This window comes from Curcuma longa, chromosome 15 (genome assembly GCF_044706935.1).
Source record: "Curcuma longa cultivar G26 ecotype Majalengka, Jawa Barat chromosome 15, ITB_CL_G26_1.1, whole genome shotgun sequence".
NCBI classification, from domain to species: domain Eukaryota; kingdom Viridiplantae; phylum Streptophyta; class Magnoliopsida; order Zingiberales; family Zingiberaceae; genus Curcuma; species Curcuma longa.
The window spans coordinates 1574011-1595819 of record NC_133875.1 but is presented as its reverse complement, the minus strand read 5'-3'; the positions used below and the strand labels follow the sequence as shown (position 1 = coordinate 1595819).

At 35.9% G+C, this 21809-nt stretch overlaps 3 protein-coding genes across 3 annotated transcripts; 2 read left to right on the top strand and 1 right to left on the bottom strand.

Annotated features, from left to right (window-relative positions):
- Window positions 1-2993: 2993 nt before the first annotated feature.
- LOC141846117 (uncharacterized) lies at window positions 2994-6056 on the top strand. Its single transcript, XM_074734107.1, has 5 exons — window positions 2994-3301; window positions 4034-4070; window positions 4396-4632; window positions 4712-4759; window positions 5343-6056. The coding sequence occupies exons 1-5, from the start codon at window positions 2994-2996 to the stop codon at window positions 5595-5597; spliced, it is 885 nt and encodes a 294-aa protein (XP_074590208.1). The 3' UTR covers window positions 5598-6056.
- Window positions 6057-7362: 1306 nt separating this feature from the next.
- On the top strand, window positions 7363-10746 carry LOC141846118 (ras-related protein Rab11D-like). The gene is made up of 2 exons (XM_074734108.1): window positions 7363-7707; window positions 10011-10746. The coding sequence occupies exons 1-2, from the start codon at window positions 7487-7489 to the stop codon at window positions 10441-10443; spliced, it is 654 nt and encodes a 217-aa protein (XP_074590209.1). The 5' UTR covers window positions 7363-7486; the 3' UTR covers window positions 10444-10746.
- Window positions 10747-14366: 3620 nt separating this feature from the next.
- On the bottom strand, window positions 14367-16510 carry LOC141846743 (acyl transferase 9-like). The gene is made up of 2 exons (XM_074734783.1): window positions 16103-16510; window positions 14367-15257 (listed from the first exon to the last, which is right to left on the bottom strand). Exons 1-2 carry the CDS (start codon window positions 16508-16510, stop codon window positions 14430-14432), a joined length of 1236 nt encoding a protein of 411 aa, XP_074590884.1. The 3' UTR covers window positions 14367-14429.
- Window positions 16511-21809: the final 5299 nt, after the last annotated feature.

Genomic DNA, 21809 nt, shown 5'->3' with positions numbered 1-21809 from the left:
TTTCTTGTAGTGATAGTTAAATATCATAGAAAGTCAAAAAAAACAAAACGAGTTTAAAGGGAGAGAGGGAATGAAAAAAAACAAAAATATACAACAGTTTTAAAACCGTTGTTGTAGCTTCCAAAACCGTTGTTGTCGTCCCACATAGACAACGGTTTTCAAACCGTTGTCGTAGTCTTCAAAAACCGTTGTTATAGTCCCAAAATAGCGGACATAGACAACGGTTTTAAAACCGTTGTTGTTTCCTCCAAAAACCGTTGTCGTAGTCTCCAATCAACGGTTTTAAATTGTTATTATAGCTTTCAAAACCGTTGTTGAAAGCGCAAATAGACATCGGTTTTAAATTGTTGTTATAGCTTCCAAAACCGTTGTTGAAACCGTAAATAGACAACGGTTTTCAAACTGTTGTCGTAGTCTTCAAAAACCGTTGTTGTAGGCGGACATAGACAACAGTTTTGAAACCGTTGTTGTATCCTCCAAAAATCGTTGTCGTAGTCTCCCATCAACCTCTCAAAGACATCGGTTTTTCTTAAAATCGTTGTAAAAAAGTAAAAGACATCGGTTTTGTCATAAAACCGATGTCTTTTGAGTGTTGTTAAAGACCGATTTTCTTGTAGTGATTATACCATGTTTATGGATCAATTATACCATGTTTATGGCTCTAATTATACCATAAATAAGGGATGGCTAGGCTATAAAAGAAGGGGCAAGGTTGGCTTTGATAGAACATGCGAATTAATTATTTGGTGGCTGAAGCTCTCGGCAGCCACAACCTCTTCTTCCCTTTCTCTTTTCTCTAAGAAGGAGGGAAAGTTTGCTAGCCATCGGAGAGGAGAATTCTGGTGGAGATATTCTCGAAGGATCGTTGCCCACACAACGTTCGAGAAAGAGGAGAGGAATACAGCAGAAGATCGAGGGGTCATCTACATCCTTCATCCGAAGAGGTATAATTTAAAGTTTTCGCTTTAATTAAATTATGCTTTTATATTGGATACTGTAAACCAAACACAAGAGCCCAACGATCTAAACGCATCGGGCAACTTGAGATCGTTTCGGAAAAATTTTTGTTCTGTAAAGATTTTGTAACTACTATAATATAATGTTGACCAATGTTAATCAATGTTGACTAGATATAAAGTACTCATATTGTGATAGTTATGTAATTACTACGTTATAATGTTATTAGTATTGATAAGAGTTAAAGTGTTACTATAATATAATATCGACCAATGTTGATCAGAGATGAAGTATTCATACTATAACTGCTGATATTTCGTAATAATATATGAATGTTAAGGGTGGGCTGCTAATTTAAGGCCACAAGGAAAGAAATTCCGTCTCGTGTTTGGGCCTCATGGGCTAGCACTCAAGAATCGAAACCGGAGCTAGAAAGCACTTGGAAGTCAGGTGTAGAATTGAGAATCGAGTTCAGAATCATTTGGTGCTCGGGTATGGAGTCATGGCTCGAAAGTACTCAAGAGTCGAGTTTGGAGCCACTTGGTGCCCGAAAATACAAGTCAAAGTCTGAGAGTACTTGGGAATTGGGTTTGGAATCACTTAGTGCTTGGGAGTTATGGTCGGAGCCACAAAGTACTCGGGAATGAGCCAAAGAGCATGTAGGAACCAAGTTTGAAGTCATATAATGCTCGGTAGTATTGTATCTCCAAGGCAAAGGTCGAGTGTTAAATGTAATAATAACAACTCGTGATGATAAAGATTAATGCCCAAGGAGACGTTATCAAGAGGCGAAACCATTAGGCATTGGAGAAGGAAAATGGAACCATAATGATAAGTAAAAACATACATTACAATCGAAGAATTTAATAACATAAAGGTCGTCATTACACAACGAAAGTTATAAAATAAGAACGATGATTCAGAGGTAGCCTCATGCTCACACTTCATACACTTTCTACTACATTTTTTACATTTTTCTATTACATTTGTATTCTTTATTCTCGTCTGACTTAAGTATTGAAAGGTCCTTGTCATGACTAGATGGGTAGGCACCCTTTGACGTTGTGTTAACTTTGAGCAGAAAAATCCTATTATTGTGATATGACGAATAGAAGGAGCAGCCAGTCATTATCGTCTAAGGAATACTCGATTGAGAACTTCTAAATCTTGCCATATCAGCTACTAAAATACAATGCTATTAATATTGATCAAAATTAAAATATTTATGATCATAACTATTAATTATAATTATGTAACATTCCTAGTTAAAATAATAATAATTTTAAAACAAAAAATGTACAGGGTTAAAATAATATGCTCTTTTAATAATAAATAAAGGAGAAAGTCTTTTTGATTATTTTAATTTTAAAAATTTATTTTAAATTATTTATTTATTTATTAGTATATTATATATATATATTTACAATTTGAATAATCAGGATGTCCTTTTTATTTTTTTTTGTCTATAATAAATTGACCTGTTCGTTAGTTAAATCAATAAAAAGGGCAACTTTGTGAACGCTGAGTCGCACCTGCTTAGCACGTGGGACGACTACAAGCCCCAAAAAGGCAATGCCATGGCGTCCCAATCCCAATCCCAATCCCATCGAACTAAACATTATCTAAATCATCATTCGATCATCGAAACCACCACGACGACGAAGAAGAAGAAGAAGAACGACAAGAACGAGGAGGAGGAGGAGGAGGAAAAGGAAAAGGTCCTCCTTTGAATCTCCGACGCATCTCCTCCATCCCTTTGCGACTTCCCCATCGCCCACCTCCACATGCGTGCAAGCTCCCACTTTGATGAAGGAGACGAGGCAGGATCGATCGCGTCAGGAGTGGAATTTAATCCATAGCGAGCCTCCATCGCCCACCAGGTTTCCTTCTTCTTCTCTCTTCTTTCTCTCTTTCTGAAATTAGCGGCGAGAGCGGCGCGGAAAGAAGGGAAGAAGAAAGAAAAGAGGAGGAAGAAAAGGGGGAAGGAAGATTGAGCCGTTGATTTGAACAAAGGTGGGATTTTTAGCGAGGGGGAGATGGGGAACGTGACGTCGTCGGTGGCGGCGCGGTTCGCGTTCTTCCCGCCGGAGCCGGCGACTTATGAGGTGTTCCGGGAGGGGGGCGGAGGGGAGGGGCGGCTGCGCCTGTCGGGGCTGGCGCCGGGGAAAAACGTGGAGGTGCATGTGGTGGAGACCAAGGCCGGGAACCGGGTGGTGGCCACCTTTTGGCGCCACCCCGTCGCGCGCTTCACGCTGCTCTACTCCCACGGCAACGCCGCCGACCTCGGTCAGATGCTTGACCTCTTCCACGAGCTCCGCGCCCACCTCCGCGTCAATATCATGAGGTACCTAGGGCAAGACCAGTTCCTCCTCTTCCCCTGCTTGCTGATCTCCTTATTTCGTCTCCAAGATTGCATGGTCTAAGACAAAAATTGTTTCATTTAGGGAAATATTTCATGATTTGACCATTGATTAGGAATTTTCTGAGGAATTGAACTGAAAATGTTGAATTCTGATGCTGCAAACCCTAGGTTTCTCCTTTTCTTTCAGCTGCTTTATGATCACCTTATTTTGTCCCCAATATTGCCTATTTTTAAGAAGAAAAAGAAAGAAATTATTTGTTCTAGAGAAATTTTACATGATTTCATCATTGATTAGTAAATTTGGTAAGAAATTGAACTGAAAAAGGTTGAATTTTAATCTTACAAACCCTAAGTTGCTCCTCTTTTTTCACCTACTTTATATGATCATCTTGAAGAAATTTATCCCCACGTTTGCTTTTTTAAGCAAAAATTTGTTTCTTTTAGGGAAATTTTACATGATTTGTCCATTGATTATGAATTTTTCTAAGAAATTGAATTGAAAAGGTTGAATTTTGATGTTGCAACCTTAGGTTTCTGAGATAGTTTCTTCAAGTAACAATTCCATTCTCCTATTATCCTTTCTCAATATTCATTTTTCAAGAATGCCATAGGAAGATTTCTTAATTTCTGTGGTTCTTCTAGCTCAAAAGAATTAGTCCAAACAACGATCGAAAAACATGCAATCTAATCTATTTAATGATCTTCATTTTGCAGTTACGATTACTCGGGTTATGGAGCGTCTACGGGGAAGGTAAACATTGGCAAATTCATCAGAAACACAAAATTTCCCATTCATATGCTACCCGTAGTTATCTTCTATCTTCTTGTTCAACTTAGATTCATGTACTGAAAACAGATTGGCAAAATGAAACTTAAATGCCTTATTATTTTAATGTCCAATGTGAATTCAAATCTCGTTTTCTTTGTTTTCAAATAAATTTGAGATAGAAGCTTGGACGGCGTTAGCTACTATCACATGTAGTTCTTGAGAAATATTAGCGACAAAACCAAAATATAGTATCATGGGCATAGCTTTGTCAACTGACTATATTTTTCTTTCATCATCCTTGCAAAAGCCATCTGAATTCAATACATACTGCGACATAGAAGCCGTGTACGATTGCTTGAAGAAAGAGTATGGCGTAAAACAAGAGGAGCTCATCTTATATGGTCAGTCTGTTGGCAGCGGACCAACATTGCACCTCGCTTTGCAATTACAGAATCTGCGAGGTGTTGTCCTCCACAGCGCAATCCTCTCGGGTATACGAGTTCTGTATCCTGTAAAAGTGACATTCTGGTTTGATATCTTTAAAGTAAGGAATTGAATTTCATTTTCCTTAGTTTTTCCTAATCGATATATTTGGCTGTTAAGGTAAAGTCTCTTTTTTGCAGAATATCGACAAAATTCGACTGGTCAACTGCCCAGTTTTTGTCATACATGTAAGTTTTCTTTCCCCAGCAAATTTTCCACTAGTCTAGTTTTCTGTGGCATATGAGAATCGAGCAACCGTGTATCATTATACCATTTTGATTCTATTGATTTTTCAGTTAACTCATGAAACTCGCAAATGAGGGTCTTGTTACGCTATTATGAGACAATGAAGTAGATAGACATGCAAGAAGTGCTAGATCTCTCATTAGTCTATTTTTTTTCTCGACAAGATTTAGTTAGTCGAATAGCATAAGAATCCTCTTGTCAAGTAGCTATTCACCTAGATCATCCCTTGTAAGGCATTTTGAGTAGCTTTCCAAAATTAGGAATATAGATCACTTATTACAATCTTAAAGTGTAGAATATATGTGAGGGTAAATATAAACATGTTTTGATCTCTTTTTTTGCGAGTAATTTGTTAATATCCATTTGGATCGCCATCTTATACCCGGTCTTTTGACTCACACCATTCTCATGATCAACTCCATAACTGGTTTTCTCAATCTGTCCAAATGCACTCTGTTCGCTCTTTCATTCGAGAAGCTTATGATCTCGATGTGGAAATTCCTTATCGGACATTGTTTTACGCAGGGAACTGCAGATGATATTGTCGACTGGACTCACGGTAAACGCTTGTGGGAACTTTCGAAAGAAAAGTATGATCCATTGTGGATCAAGGGTGGTGGTCACTGCAATTTAGAGACTTACCCCGAATACATCAAACACCTAAAGAAATTTATCAGTGCGATGGAGAAACTTTCCGCGAAACAAGCCAAACAAAGCAGTCAGCCCCCATCATCCATTACAGAAGTGAAACACAATAAGTGTTTGCGATTCAGGAAGTGATGCTTTTACTAACAATTCAGGAGGTTAACAGTTCTTGTGTGATATGATCAGTTGAAAAACAAGAGCAAGATCTACATGGAGACTTCCCAAGTTAATGGCTCGCGTAAATCCTGCCGCTCTCACACTCGATCTCTTCGGTAAGATATGAGCAAGCCATGATCAACATAGCAGAGAAAGATCGTGCTTCATCTGTGGGTTGACAAACAAGAGATGATGCAAAGGATAAGAATCCCAGCGATCGATAGGATAGATTTGTAGAAAACTATTGTCATTTGTGTATGGAAGTTGAACAATATGTAACCCATGTAGAGATAGCAGCAGCCATTTCTTTGATGTTGTTCTTCTGTTTGCGTCTAAACTGAACATGGATACGAAAATCCACCAAATGAATGGATTGCTCTCGTCTTTGAATGTAAATTTGAAATACAAATTCGTTTGCGGAAGTGATTTTGCAATCGAATCCCATGCTCTAGAGCTTAAGCAAATAGCTGAGATCTTATAGAAAGCTTGAGTTGTTTGTTAAAACCCTTGGATTTGAGTTGTAAAATGAAGTGTTGTATGAAAAATGATATCTTCTGATATACTATATTAATATGGAAGTGCCGTGTTTTTTTTTATAATTTAGATATTCAATTCTTACGATCTTGATTAATTTTGAAGGTGATAAATTTGATTTCTAAGAAGATTTTTGTCAATTATCAAGGTAAATCGAGAAGTATTCACGAGTGGTTCATTCAAGCGGTCAGTGTTTTTAGACTTGTCATCTTATTATTGAGGAAAATTTCTGATAGTGTGTTTTGGTTGAGACTTCAGATGTCTAATTGAATTAGTTATTAGAGGACATGACCGTTGAATGAGTAATATTGATGAACTCTTTTATTATAACTATATAATAATATTATCTTATGAAATAATTAATTTAATTTGCGAGGTAATTATGAGAATGATTAATTTAGTTTATAATATTTCTTGGAAATTTTAATAAATAAAAAAATTAGTGACTTATTCAAGCAATTAATTTTCAGATAATGATTTATTACATAAAAAATTAACATGAAATGATAGTATGAAAGACAAAAGTATGAAAGTGAGATCCACCTGCATCCGAGACAATATCCTTTTCAATAGTGATCAGCTGTAATTTTTTGAATAAATTACCCCTTAATTTTCTCTCATTCACTACCATCCGAGGGAAATTATCCTTGCATTAGATTTATTATTTAAATTTTTGAAATCTGTGCATTATATTGTAGTTGAAACCCATGTAACACACTGTAAATGAGTGTCGAATCTGATATTTTTAAAATCCATTGGATGGTCTCAATCATTATCTGTGATAATTGTATAATAATATTATGAATTCTTTAAATTTACAAAAAATTAATTTAATTTGTGAGATAATTTAAAGAAATCGATATATAATTTAATTAGATAAGGATCGAATTACCATGATCAATTATAATTTTTTAATTTATTTTTTCATAAATAATTATAAAATTGATTATGTGAGATGTGAAGTGGTAATTTATTTATTTTTTTTTTTGCTGCTGAAGGGAATTTTATTAAAATTCCACTGTCGGGTCGGGTTTAAAAGACGCGGAATTTGGATATTTCTAAAGAACATTCTGCAATCGTGGAGGTCAAAATAGTCAACATAACGTCCAACTTCGTATCTGGGTAAAACCGTCGGGTACGCGTTTGCTTGGTCCACTTTGATTACCCCACGACGCTTCCATCTTCGACCTCTCGCCGTCCCTCTCTCTCTCTCTCTCTCTCTCTCTCTCTCTCTCTCGCCTGTTCTTCCCTCGCCCTTTCTTCTACTAGTCGAATCCGCCGAAACCTCGCCTTGATCGAGAGCGAGCCGGTTGGGAGGAGGAAGGAGGGCAGAAATGGCCGGGTATCGCGCGGAGGACGACTACGACTACCTGTTCAAGCTGGTGCTCATCGGGGACTCCGGGGTCGGCAAGTCCAACCTCCTCTCCCGCTTCACCCGCAACGAGTTCAACCTCGAGTCCAAGTCCACCATCGGCGTGGAGTTCGCCACTCGAAGCGTCACCGTCGACTCCAAGGTCCTCAAGGCCCAGATTTGGGACACCGCCGGCCAGGAAAGGTACCCATTTTCACTCTTCCCCCTTCCTTTTTTTCTAGAGTTTTTAGGGTTTTCTTTCAGGGAGTGACTTCGTTGGGATGCCGATCTGTTTCTTGGGTAGCGGTTTCGGTCCCCTGTGTTAAGCGATCTAGGATCTGGGAATTCTGGAGTAGGCTATGCCAATACGGCAGCTAGAAGTCGACAATTTCATCTGATTTGTGGAATCAAATAAATTAACTATCTCAACAATTTTCATGTTAGATTTGACTTCCTCTTTTTAGAAAAACAAAAGCTAAAAGACATTCAACTTCCTTTTAAGTTCTGAGTGATGATTACTGTAGTCTTATATTTGTTTTGGCGATAGCATTTTGTTCAGTAAAAGTTTGAAAAAAATATGTAGTAAAATCTTAGCAGTTTCTGTTGATTTAAATCAACTGATTGATTGGTTAGATCTTAGAACTTGAGTTATGTAATAGTATGCATTAAGTTGATAAAAATCCAAGTCTTCAAGCAAACCAGTATTCCTATTGTTGAAGCTAAGAGGCTACACGCGCTTTGTTCCCATATGGACAAGCGCAGTGGTCCATATAAATGTATAAATTGGTTCATAATTAGATAGTCAATTTTTTTTTAAAACATGGTACTGAAGCAGGAGGTCTGAGTTTTATTTCATGTCTATGTTTTATTTCATGCACATGAAGGTCATTAAGGTCAGTTGATTAGTGTGAGCCAGACCATCTTGATATATTTAAACATGTCATAATGCAAAGTTAATACCACAATTGGAATCAGTGTCATCCTAGGATCACATTCATGCTTTTACTTTTGTAAGTCATGCATAAAGAAGCCATTAAGGTGGATTGACTTAAACCAATTCAACCAGCCCAATTATGTCAAAAATGCAAAGGTAGGACCACAACTAGAATCAAAGCATTCCTATAAGCACCTACATGCTAAATATGAATTTTATACAACACCATTAAGATGATTTGATCGAAACCACCTTGATCGCCTAAAATAACCCATTTCAGAAAAACAAATTCCTTTTCCAAGTAGATCTCACACTCATGAATTCAATGATACTCTTATTTGTCTAAAATAATAAAATTTTAGTTGTAAAAAAATCTAGAACTAAAAAAAAATAAAGTTCTTAACATTAACGTATTTTGGGTATCTGAAAAAGAAAGGCAAGAGCACCCTTTGGGAAGAGATGAAATTTGGGTGTCTATTAGGAGAATCTCGATCATGGGTGTGACTTTTAGGAAATTTGCCAAGAGAAATACATTGTTTTAATTGTCATACTTGGGTGCATTACTATTTGAGATATACCACAAGTCTTCTGACATTTGAGATATACTTGGGTGCATACACGGACTAATCACATCTCGTGTACTGGTGTTAACACACCACAACACAAATATAGGTATGAAAATCAATTTCCAAGCAGTCAGCCCTTCTACAAGAACGAGAGGAGAGGGAGGAAGCTTACCTACCATTGTCAGTGACAAGCAATGCTGAGATCATGCCATGGAAAGGAAGAGAAGCTCAGCATCGTATGAGTACGACAACATCTTCCACTGGTGCTGAACAAATAAAAACTTTAGGTTTAGGTTAACTAACATAATCGTAGCTATTTTAAATTGTAAGCATATATACCTAAGTTATAAACTTGACTTATCATATATACTTATATAACTTAAGCATAAGTTATAAAACTTATTATAACATATACTTGTAATTTTATAATATAAGAAACTTATATTTCTTATACTTAATTTATATTATTAATTTAATCGATTAATTTTAGCCATAATTAGATTAATATTAGTATTTAAATTTTTAAGATTAATCATGTCCTCATATCTGTATCCTAAATTTAAACCTTTTTTTCTAACAAATCCTTGCGTCCTCATTTCTAACAAAGCACGATAGATATTCTTTCCCAAGTCTAACATTGGTCTAAGCACACTGAATAGGAATAATTTGGGGACAGAAGGGGAGAGGACGAAGAGCAGTCCTTGACCTCTATCAGTTACAGGCATTTAACAAATTATTCTTGTGGAGAACAAGCAGCCATCAGCATCTTCAACCTTCAAAATAGATTAGGTTAAAAGAATGTAGAGAACCATGAACAAATGAAGTACCCCTTTTCCAGCTGTTTTACATATAAAATGAAGGATGTTTTTTGCAAAACAATGAGAATACTCCAAGAAATTTGAGGTTTTGTTTCAACTACACAAATTGAAATCTATATAAAGCATTACTTGGTACATTTCTGAATGAGAGAATGTTCTTTCGTTACATAATTTGATCGACAATTGCAGGTATCGTGCAATAACAAGTGCTTACTATCGAGGGGCAGTTGGCGCATTGCTCGTGTATGATGTCACTCGACGTGCTACATTTGATAGTGTTGCCCGTTGGCTGAGGGAGTTGAGGGATCACACTGATCCCAACATAGTGGTGATGCTGATTGGGAATAAGTCAGACCTCCGCCATCTTGTTGCCGTTCCTACTGAAGACAGCAAGGCTTACGCTGAGAATGAATCATTGTATTTCATGGAAACCTCTGCACTAGATGCAACAAACGTTGACTTGGCATTTCAAGAGGTCTTGGCTCAGATTTACAGCATTGTCAGCAAGAAGGCAGTCGAGGCAGGTGATGATACATCCTCTTCTGTACCAAGTAAAGGCGAAACAATAAATGTGAAGGATGATTCTTCTGCCCTGAAAAAACTTGGTTGCTGTTCAAGTTAGTAATCTCGATGCCTTCCAAAAGCTGCTTTCTCTTTGTGATGCATTATTTTAGTTCTTCATGTGTAATATTTGAGTTCATTATTCCTTTCCAAATTACTCATCCTGCACCTGAACATGGATAAAAACTGAGCTCTTGTTATCTTAATGCTTGTAACTGCAAATTTGCTTGTTATTCGATATCACAATTGTGACTTAGGCTTTACTATGTTTTGAATTAGAATGATCATTGTAATTTTGAAGTGTGTGTTTTATTAGAGTATAGCAAACTGTTTACTTTGGAGGTTATTTTATGTTTATATTTAAGATCTCTCTGGCATAAGTTAAATTTATCAGGAATCTTAACCTGTATCTGTTTAACTTGTCAAACTTGGACACCTCAAAAGTACAAGTCATGAAGCAAGCATGAATTAGAAAGTCAAAGAGTTTGAATATCAAATTCACATTTACTTTCTTTTTCTTATGCATAATACTTGTCGACTTTTGGAATGGCAGTATGTTTGAAGGTGGGTTATTTCATATGTTGCTGGTGTTTTATTGATCTAGTGCTACTATTGTTTTTTTCCCTTCTTTTTGATGCATTAGAAGTGATAAAATATGTCAATGTAATTTGGTTAATTATTTGTTTAGATTCTTGAAAAGGTTTCTTTTCTTTCAATTGTTTACTAAATTAAATAATATGTAGGGGTGTAATCGAATCAAACTAACTCGAACCGTAAGGTTCGAGCTCGGCTCAGTTGGTTTTTCCCTAAGCTCATGCTCGGCTCGAGTTCGGTCAAGTTTTAATTCTTAAGTTCGAGTTCAGTTTGTAATGAAATTAAATAATTTGTGAATGACTCGAGTTTGGTTCGAAAATAATTCATTTAAAAGTTAAACGAGTTTAGTTCGAATTCGACTCGTTAATCATATAATATTTATAATTTATGTGATATATAATAATAATAATCATAATCATAAGATAAATGAGTCTCTTAATGATAAGAGAAGCAGGCGCCCGGAAAAACTTTATTGTGTGTGTGGAAGAAGAACATTATGCAATGCGGGCGTCTCGACAAATTAGGTTTTGTTGAAGAAATACAATGACTAACATGACTAGGGAAGAGTATGATGTTATGTCCTTGTGGACTTTGGTTCTTTTGCGAGAATCAACAATGACCACCTGACCGGGACTTAGGTCGAGCATCAACATTCTCCACATTGGTCTAGGGTAGTTGACAATGCAACCAAAATTATCTTTGGATACATTCGGAGAGGAAGAGGATTGTGATTTGAACTCTTTTCCCTCTTCCTTCACTATTCAAATTCATTAGGTGTATACTTTCCTCTTGCATCATCTATCTCTCCTACATTTGCAGCTATTCCCTTTTCTTTTCCTTCACGACATATCGAACATTCTTCCCGTCACACATTGCCTCGTGTGTCTCTTTATATTACCACCGTCCCGAAACTAACCTCTTCATTTGCAAGGGAGAATCTCTAAGTCGAGTTAGGTGTCTCTTGCTTCTTATATTATCGCCATGAGTAGCACCTTCTATAGATGATGTCAATTTGTTACAGATAAAACGTAACGAATATAGAAGTCTTCGAGTCTCTAGACCTGGCTAGTTACGATCTCACTTAGGGAAGTAGTCCAGAGAATTAAGTGAAATTTAGCATGGTTGTGATTCGAACGGTATGCAAGTCCCCTTGTATAGCCTAGTATACATCCAATGGTAGAACATTATACTGTTAGGATTTCCGAGTGGGTTTAACCTTACCGATAATTTTACCCGAAGTACGTATTTCGGGATACTGAATTCTGATTTCGGAACAAAGATTTGAGTGGAATTGCGAGGATAGACAGAATCCAAACTAAATTGTTAAGTAAGAAACATGGAGATGGTCCAGAGATTGATTCTCATGGAATCTGTACAAAGCTTTGTATGTGAGGGATTATTCGATTTCGCTGCTATGGCATATCCATCCCTTTTATTCACATCAACAAAGCTACATCTGAGCTTCGAATAAGCTCGACATTCTTTCCGGTAAATCGGATTGTGAAAAGTGAGAAATCAAAGTAGCTTTGGAAGAATATGCTGGTAGTAAACATAACCGAACATGTTTCAGAGAACTCACCAGTAGTGCAAGGAATTATGCTGCAGATATGCTGCTGAAGTTTCATGTGGTAGGACTGGCTATAAGTAGGGAGATGAACCGGCCCTGGAATGTCGTCGAGGCGGAGTTAGATATCGAAGACACAAAGTGGCGGTGCATCGCTGGGCAGTCTCTTCTTTGGCAGAGGCTGAGAGCTCACTATTTGCGGCATTGCAGTGCAGCTATGAGACCTCTGCCAAAGGAGATTTGCCCAGCTATTGACCTTCACAAAATGCCATTTCTTTTTCTTTTTTGATAATTGTGGAGGTAGACGATCTTTTCTTCTTCTGAGTAAATCTAAAGTATAACTTATGCACACTCAGAATTGACTTCTAGAATATTCATCTCATTTGAGATTCAAGCCTTAGTTTTTTTAATTGCTTTGCTGAGTGCTTTACACTTGTGAGTTGACAACTCTTAACAAATCATTTGCATTTGTTTTTATAACAACACAATTCAATTCAAGTTCATTTAAATGTCACATTTCTCGAATGTATAGCTAATTTGGAGAGCTCCGAATCAATTTGGTGATAGCTAACTTCACTTAGTGATCCTAGCAACTCGACCCAATGAGGGATTTCCAAAAACTCAGTGATGCAGGAGGATTCAAAAAATTTTATTACTATTTTTAATAATTTTTATTTATTGATAATTTTTTAATTTTTTTAGTATTTAGAGTATTTTTGATAATTTTTATTTTTTATATTTTGGGTTTGTTTTTAGGATTTAGAATCTGTTAAGATTTTTTTCTCTTTTTATTAGGATTTTTTTCTTTTTTTTGCATCATAAGGTTTTTGGCTATATAAGTGTCTATTTAGTTGATGTTTAGAGAGAAATTTTTGACTTAATAATATGTTTGACAGTGTCATTTATTTTTTTATTTCTTAGTATTTTTTTAAAATAATAATTTTTAGAAGATTATTTTCGGCTTTCGCAATTAATCAACGAAATCAATGTTGCCAGCGGATGACTCGGTCTATGTTTAAAAAGTCAAATCAACACCTCAACATATTTTTCATTTCAAAAATACTCTTATTCAGTATTGTTATAGCAGCTACAATCATAACTTATAACTACTACAACATAGAGCAAAATTACTCTAACTTGATCAAACAAAATACTCTTTTACCAACGTAGTCAAAATTATTCAAACTTAATCAAGATCATTTTAATTTGGTCAACAATAATAATCAAACTTTTATCCTACTAAGTGACTTGTTAATCAAATCATCTTTAGTTAGTTTCTCTCTTCCTTGATTAATGATAAATCCTAGTTAGCCTCATCGATTATCCTTGATTAATAAATCGTATATATTTGTTATGGTTTCACATCATTTAAATTAGAATATTGTCTACATATATATCCATATTATCTTAAATATAGTTTTTCAAAATACATATCCACCTTAACATTCTCATCTTCTACTTATATGTTCGATTCATAGTCCAACATTTAACTTCATATAACATAACACATATAACATAACAGCTACATCTTTGTAGCCGCTATATAATAATTGCTACAACAGTTTTAACATGATTTTAACTAAACTAAAGCAATTTATATTTTAGTATAACAGTGCTCCATGTATAATAATTTTGATCAAATTGAACTAAAAATAAATTATTGAGTTGATTTACGTTAACACGGTTTAGAATAAGAAATATGTTGAGATAATTTTTTTTTCAAGAAAAGGGAAGTGCTAATTCCATTCAATACAACAGGCACCAATATTATGACAAAAACTATAGAAATGACAGAATAATTTATTCCACAACCAAGAAACATGAATAAAAGTTTGAGTGTCTCATGATAATCATACAAGTATGCGACTTTTTTCTCTATCGAAACTTCTTTAGTCGAATCGGTTAACTCGCTCATTGAATGCATCAATGTGCTCCTTGGAGACACATCTGGCTATCAGCCGGGCACCCTCAAATGGCGCGGGTGCCTTCAAGAGAATGCAGGAAGCAATGTAGTCGTTGTTAGTGAATGGACCATAATACATCGGAGTCCCCCATCCATAGTCCACTTCTGAGAACCCCAGCTTAGTCCAATCAGAAACATATATGGTTTCGTAGTTGAATGTCATACTGAAGGGATCAACCTCAAACTCATCGTTAGCCCACTTCAAGACTTCGACTGCCATCTGGTCCTTGGCCTCCTTGATCAAGTCCACAATCTCGACGACCGACAAGTTGTTAACCTTCCCGCTCGTCGTTGATACTTTCACAGGAAAGATTGAGTTGCCATAGTAGCCCTTTTCGATCTTCAGAATATGGCGAGAGCTCGCGAAGAAACACATGCGGATATTGACATCAGGGTCTGAATAAATAGCCCTGGTGCGGCATTGCCAGACCTTGGCAATTATGATGTCGAAGGTCGAACACCATTTGCCATTGCTGTGCTCCATGTACTGTTTCTTCAGTTGGTTGATGTAGTGAGTGGGGAAGTCCACTGCAGAGTACTCCAGGGCCAACTTGGGCAAGTCAGGGAGTGGAGCAGGTTTGATCTTTGGATTGGGATAGCTGTCCCGGTTCCATACCGGCTTGATGGTCGGCTCTGGAAGCCCTCGAGCAAGTTCACCGATGGCGGAAATGACTTGTGCCGATCCTAAGCCATCGGAGGATGCGTGGTTGAACCTCAGACCGATGAGGAACCCACCACATGTGAACTCAGTAACCTATTGTTTTAATGTAAGCAACAAAGTTACTTAGGAGCAGAGCATTGCAATATCCAACTGATCCTATCATCCTCTATGATGATGCTAAGTCATGCTTAAAGCTAAGAGAGCTAGTTACACAAATGGTAATCTCCATGATTGAGACAAAAATAAATTAATGTAACCCTGGTCTGATTTCTTTTCTAGTATCAATGTGGACTATTGTTGAAGAAGATGAGCATAAGTTGGACAAGAACATGACATGAGTTTCAACTATTTGAGTCTGCTATATTAGTTGGAAATACTCTAGCTCTTGTTCTGGCAAAGAGAATGTCTGAATTTGAATGCAGAAACTAAGTTGATTTAGAGCTAAAACAAAATTCCAAACACAGGAGATATTTACAAGTAAATCTTGATGATATATTAGAGAAGTTGGATGATTTGGATAATCACTCAATTAAGACTACAAGGTTGAACTTAGATGGTTTGTTCAACAGAACTAATGGTTCGTTGAGGAAGAAAAGAACAAGCTAGTCATCAAGCCAGCTGAGTTCTACTGTTCTTGTCATTTCTTCAAAAACCTTAGTGTTCAATGTTCCGGTGGTGGATAACCACTGTTTCAGCAGATTATGACAGTTCTCACAATCATTAAAGGTAAACAATGTAACCTAGATTGAAATTTAGGATGAGTAATGAGCTTTGACCCAATCGAAGTCCTTCTTGCTTCCAGATCTAGAACTAAAGACAAGACCAGGGGTTTGAATCTATCTAACAACAGATCGATTTGAGAAGCAAACTAGTAACAGATCTGGAGCATTCAAGTGAATCAAACAAAGATTTCAGCTTATTCAATTTCTATTGCTTACCTGAATCATCATCAAGGTATTGGCAGGGCTGGTCTCGAGCTCGGTGTAGGGTAGGATGTCGTCCTGCCCGAGCATCATGGGGCGCTCCAGATAGTTGACGTCGGCGAGGCTGCAGTTGGCGGAGGCTGCCACGAACCAGACGCCCTCTCCGGTGCACTCGATCCGGGGCTCGCAGCCTTCCGGCTGCACGATCCTGCCGGCGATCGGGTAGTACGGGACCAGGGCCCTGCCCAGCGCCTCGCGGATGACCTCGGCGGGGTTCTGGCCGTGCTTGTAGATTTGGAGGGAGTCGACGAGGCCGCGGTGGGTCGGGTATCGTCCGATCCAGTCGAGCGCCAGCGATCCCGGAGGCGTCGGCTCCGCCGGCCGGACGTAGCCCTCGGAAGTCTTCGTGACGGTGAAGCCCATGGAGCAGCAGTGGCCGGAACGGGAGCAGGCAGCGGACTCTTCGTCTTCGCTCTAACTTTGGGCCTTCGAGCGAATTATATAGCAACTCGACGAAATTTCATTTTACTCCCTATTTTTTTTAACTCTTTTACAAAAGCTCTTTATCATTTTAATATTATCACTTTATCCCTGTGCTTCGACGGTACTTAATAAGATTGTAAGGCAAAATGAAACTACAGGGATACTTTTAAGAATAAGTTAAAATATGTGGTTAAAATGAAGTTGTGCCTAATAACTCGTATCACGCAACTACTTCAAACAACGACTTTGAAATAATTTCCCACCTAATTGATAGTTAATTAACTAATATTTCTATAAAAATAAATAGTTGGCCAATTTACAATACTCAACTTTAAAAATATTAAAAATGCATACCCCTTTCATATTTATCATAGAAGATATTTTTTGTCGAAGTGATTTGTCTCAAGTAGTAAACATGGAGACATATATTGTCTGATGTTTTGGATTTGAGTGTCCTTAACAACAAATAAAACCACTATAAAAAGTTTACTCAGATTATTTTTCTCTTACTACTGTGGCATAGCTGAGTTGATTACGATGGAACAGAGTTGTAGAAATGGATAAGGGTTTGAATTTCGGAGAAACTGAGACACACAATGCCTTTTTCCGTCGTGACCAACTACAACTTTTCAATTTACCTCATCACAGATGATCGTGAGACCGACCGTGTGAGACCCGGAGCATAGCTAAGTTGGTTATGACGGAGCAGAGTTGCAGAAATGGACAAGGATTTGAATTTTAACGAAGCCGAGACACACAATGTCCTTCTCCATCATAGCCAACTACAGCTTCTCGATTTACCTCCGCACAGATGGTCGTGGGACCGATCGTGTGAGGTTCTATGTCGTGGGGTGGCGGATTCTACCTTTATGCAGAAATAGAACATATTTCTTGTTGTCCTATGTCGTGCTTCTTGATTTACAATATGATCAGTGAAAATTTTCTATAGAACAAGATCATTCTAAAGATTTTTTTCCTAACAGGAACAAGAACTATGGTAGCTCGTGGTAATCCAACGATTGTGAAATTGTGACCACCGCAAACTCTTCAAAGCTAGGTGGTACGAAATTGCAATCTTGAAATCATGACTAGAGGATTGTGAAATTGTGTTTTAACAATCATGAAATTGCAGTTTGTCGGTGGTAAATGCTTGCGATCTAGTTGTAAAATAAAGATCGTCTCTCATGGCTCCTCATTTAACAATCTAGTTCGTCCATCGGATAAATTTAAAAATTACGAATAATTTCTTATTTAACAATCAACGTTTTAAACGTTTTATCGCTGCATCATGCTCGTGGACAGGTGGTGATTAATCATGTTGCCACGTGGCGGGGTGGGTTGTTAAGTTGTGGCTTTGTAATTAGGCAGAAATTGGCAAAAGAAGCAATCGATTCGGCAGGAGATCACGTTCGTTGGTGGAGACATACATGCATGTCTTCTTATTCCTGCCTTCCTGCCTTCCTGCCTTCCTGCCTTCCTGCCTAATCACGTCAAGTACTGATCTGATCTTATCTGAAAAATTATATTAAATTACTTCACTTTAAATTTGCCAATAAAATTTATTTTAATTTTAGTTTAGTTTAGTTTAATCCGATTTGAAAGTATAAATTTCAAAATGAATAGAAATTTAAGAAAAAATGGCATTTAATTTTATTGAATCGCACAAATTTCGATATTCAACTTTCATTATACCTTAAATCATATATCATATTCTATTATAGGAATACCTATTCTCTCTCGACGTATTTGTAGGAATTTTCATAGGAGCCTTCAATCAGTATCGTCTTTTATTAAACTATGCAAATTTAAATATTATTTAAATTACATACTCAACTTGTATAATATTTAAATCATGTATAAATATCTCTTCTCTTTCAATCTGTCGTCTTTTATAAATCTATCAATCAATTTCGTTTGAAATTAACTGATGAACCGAAATCTCTCCAAATTCACATTAATATATCTATGTCATCAAATCTAAATTTAATAGTATAAATTGAGAATACATCTTTATATTTTTGAAGTACCAATTCAAAAAACTAATACTCTCAATTTATGATATCAAATTTAGATATGAGGGCATAGATGTATTAAAAATATTTTCAAAAGTATATTGATTTTGATTTAAAATAATTTAAAGTTCTTTATGTTCATCAATCAGTTTTGGACGAAACTGATAGATTTACATTATCCAAAAATTTAAAAATTTAATATTTTTTTAATAAAAGGAGTATTAAAACCTATTAATGGTGTCCATTAGTGAGTATAATTATCCTAGGCATTTTAATAAACTTGTTGTGATAAATTTTTTTGAGCTTTTACAAGTTTAAAAATTTTACTATTCTCAATTTATGCTATTGAATTCAAATCCAAAATATATGATTTACAAGATTATCTTGATTTTGATTTTAAGTGATTCAGAGTTTTCTAAGCCCATCAACTAATTTCAAACAAAATTCATTAATAGACCTAGAGAGAAAAATGAGGGGGCATTTCAAGAATTTGGTATACAATTTGTAGAGTCACCAATTTGGGTTAGGTCAGTCAGGTTGGTTTGTCCCGCTGAACAATTTAAACAGGTTGGGTTGAAATTTTATCAACTCATTGTAAGGTGAGTTCACGTGGGTCGACTCGCTTAGGTCTGCGACCCGCTTGGGTTGACCCATGGGTTGAGAAAATTTATTTATTTTTTCAAAATTTAAAATTAAAAGAGAAAATTCAATGAATTAATAGGTTTGACCCATCTAAACCGCAATGCAAACATAAAATTTTCAACTTGACTCGTTTAAACTACAATTCAAACTTAAAAATTTTAATATTTTCTATATTTTTTTATTTTTTAACAGGCCCGTGGGTTGACTCGCCTAACCAGGGGCAGAGGCAGGTTTCCACGAGAGGGGGGCCACATTTTAAATATTTAATAATTAATTATTAATTTTAAAATAAATATATTAAAAGATTAGTAATTTATTTAAAAAAAACATTTTGAACAAATAATAATAATAAACAAAAATATTCATACTAAACATGATTACATTTAACACAATCGAAACTTTGTTCTTCATTTTTTCATCTCCTGAAATTCATCTATGAGAGAATCAACATCAAAACTACGAGCAATATCTCTCTCAATATACATCATCAAAGAACTAGATAAAAAATCATCTTTCATTTTATTCCAAAGCCTATTTTTCACGATCTTCATGTTGAAAATGCACGTTCAGATGTTGCGGTTGAAACTGGAAGAGTCAAAATAAGTTGAATCAACCTATCAAGAAGATAATAAGTTACTGACTTTTCGATCTTTGACAGAATCTGATACACTTCAGAGATAGTTGAAATACATTGGGCTGGAGTCTGGACAAAGGGGGGCAGGCGTTCGATGGGGGGGGGGGGGGCGTTCCAATTAAAAATTTTTTTTATAAAGACAAACTTAATGAAAATCAAAAAGCTGGGGGGGGGGGGGGGGGGGGGGGGCGGTGGCTCCTACCTGCCCCCCTCATGCCTCTGCCCCTGCGCCTAACTCATAACCAATCTTAAATTGGATTGGATTGAAAATTTTTTAGCCCGCCAATTAAGTTGATGGATTTGTCCGTCCTACCCCGCCATATGATAAGTTTCTGACGAGTTAGTCCGCTTTGCTATTAATTGACTCATTTGGCCGTTCTAATAATTTGGGTATTATGAAATTGGATACTTGATTCAAGGTATTACCGAAATTTACAAATGCAATTCGTTAAAATACCATAAAAATTCAATAAATGATTAATCTCTAAATAAGAATGCTATTGATATATAGTAACCAAATAATTATTTGATAGATAAATTAAGAGACAATTGTCTACCTCCGATATTAATCGGACTAAACTCGAACACTTGGATTATATAAAATATAAAATTATACCTTTTTCTGCAAAATTAAAAAGGCACTATTATTTTTTATTATAAAAAATTAAAAGGGATATGTGCGCGCCCTATATTTTAAAAAATATGAATTAGGAGCTTCTCATCTTATTTTTTATAAAAAAAAACCTCAATAAAATACAAGTATAATAATTCGATTAAAATTACTATATCTATATATATATATATATAATAATTTATAATGTGTATAGTTTTATTTAAAATTACTATAATATACTTACCAACCTAAACCTTAAAAAAATTACTCCATATTAATTAAAATTATTCTAAATTGATTAAAATTATTTCAACTTGATCAAAATTACTCCTCTGATCAAAACTATTACATGGTGTTATAAATTTTTTTTTACCAAGTTAAAGTAATGTCGACCAATTAGGAGCAATTTTAACTAATTTAGAATAATTTTAATCAATATTAGAAAAATTTTAATTAACATTAGAGCAATTTTAGGATTTAGATTTAGGAGCATAAGAACATTGTGATAATTTTTAGCAAAAAATACTAGAAACAATTTTACTAAATTAGAATATTTTTTTATCAACTTAGACCAATTTGATCATCTTGTAACAGTTTGTGTTAGAATTTAGGAGGACGCATGGTAAACAATTTATAATAATTTCGATAAAAATTTATTACGCGTATATAGTTTTAGTCAAAAACTATTATAATAATATTAAAATAAAAATATTTTTAACATAAAAAATAGAATTAAGTGCCTTTTTATGTATATATTTTTTAAAATACGAGACGACCTTTTGACAAATATTTATTGTTCTTTCCTTGTAAACAAAGAAATCGACGTCTCCACCAAAAATAATACAGACATGGTAGCTTTACTGATGGAATCAAAATATCTTCATAATGATATAATATTGTTCATTTTGGACCTAAACCCTCGTGACTTTGTTCTTGAGCTATCCCCAAAAGGCCTCATGTCAATGAAGATATTTTCCATCTTTTTAACTCTATAATCTTTTCCATGTACTTTAGATGTGGGACTATGTTTGCACCCTTGCAACCCAACAATCCCCCCTCAAACAAAGGACCAGGCCCCCCCTCTCGGTCCACTCGACCTACTAGGACTTCTCACCTAGTGTTTGGTCCTCTTGATTCAGACACGGGAGCACCCACTTCCTTTGTTTAAGGTTTAAACCATATGGTTAGATCTGGATCATGACTCATCTGGCGGTTAGTCTGGTGAAGAGCGATCTCGCTCTGATACCATTTGTTAGTATCGATTGAATCAAAATATCTCCACAATAGTATGATATTGTCCACTTTGGGCCTAAGCCCTCATAACTTTGTTCTTGGGCT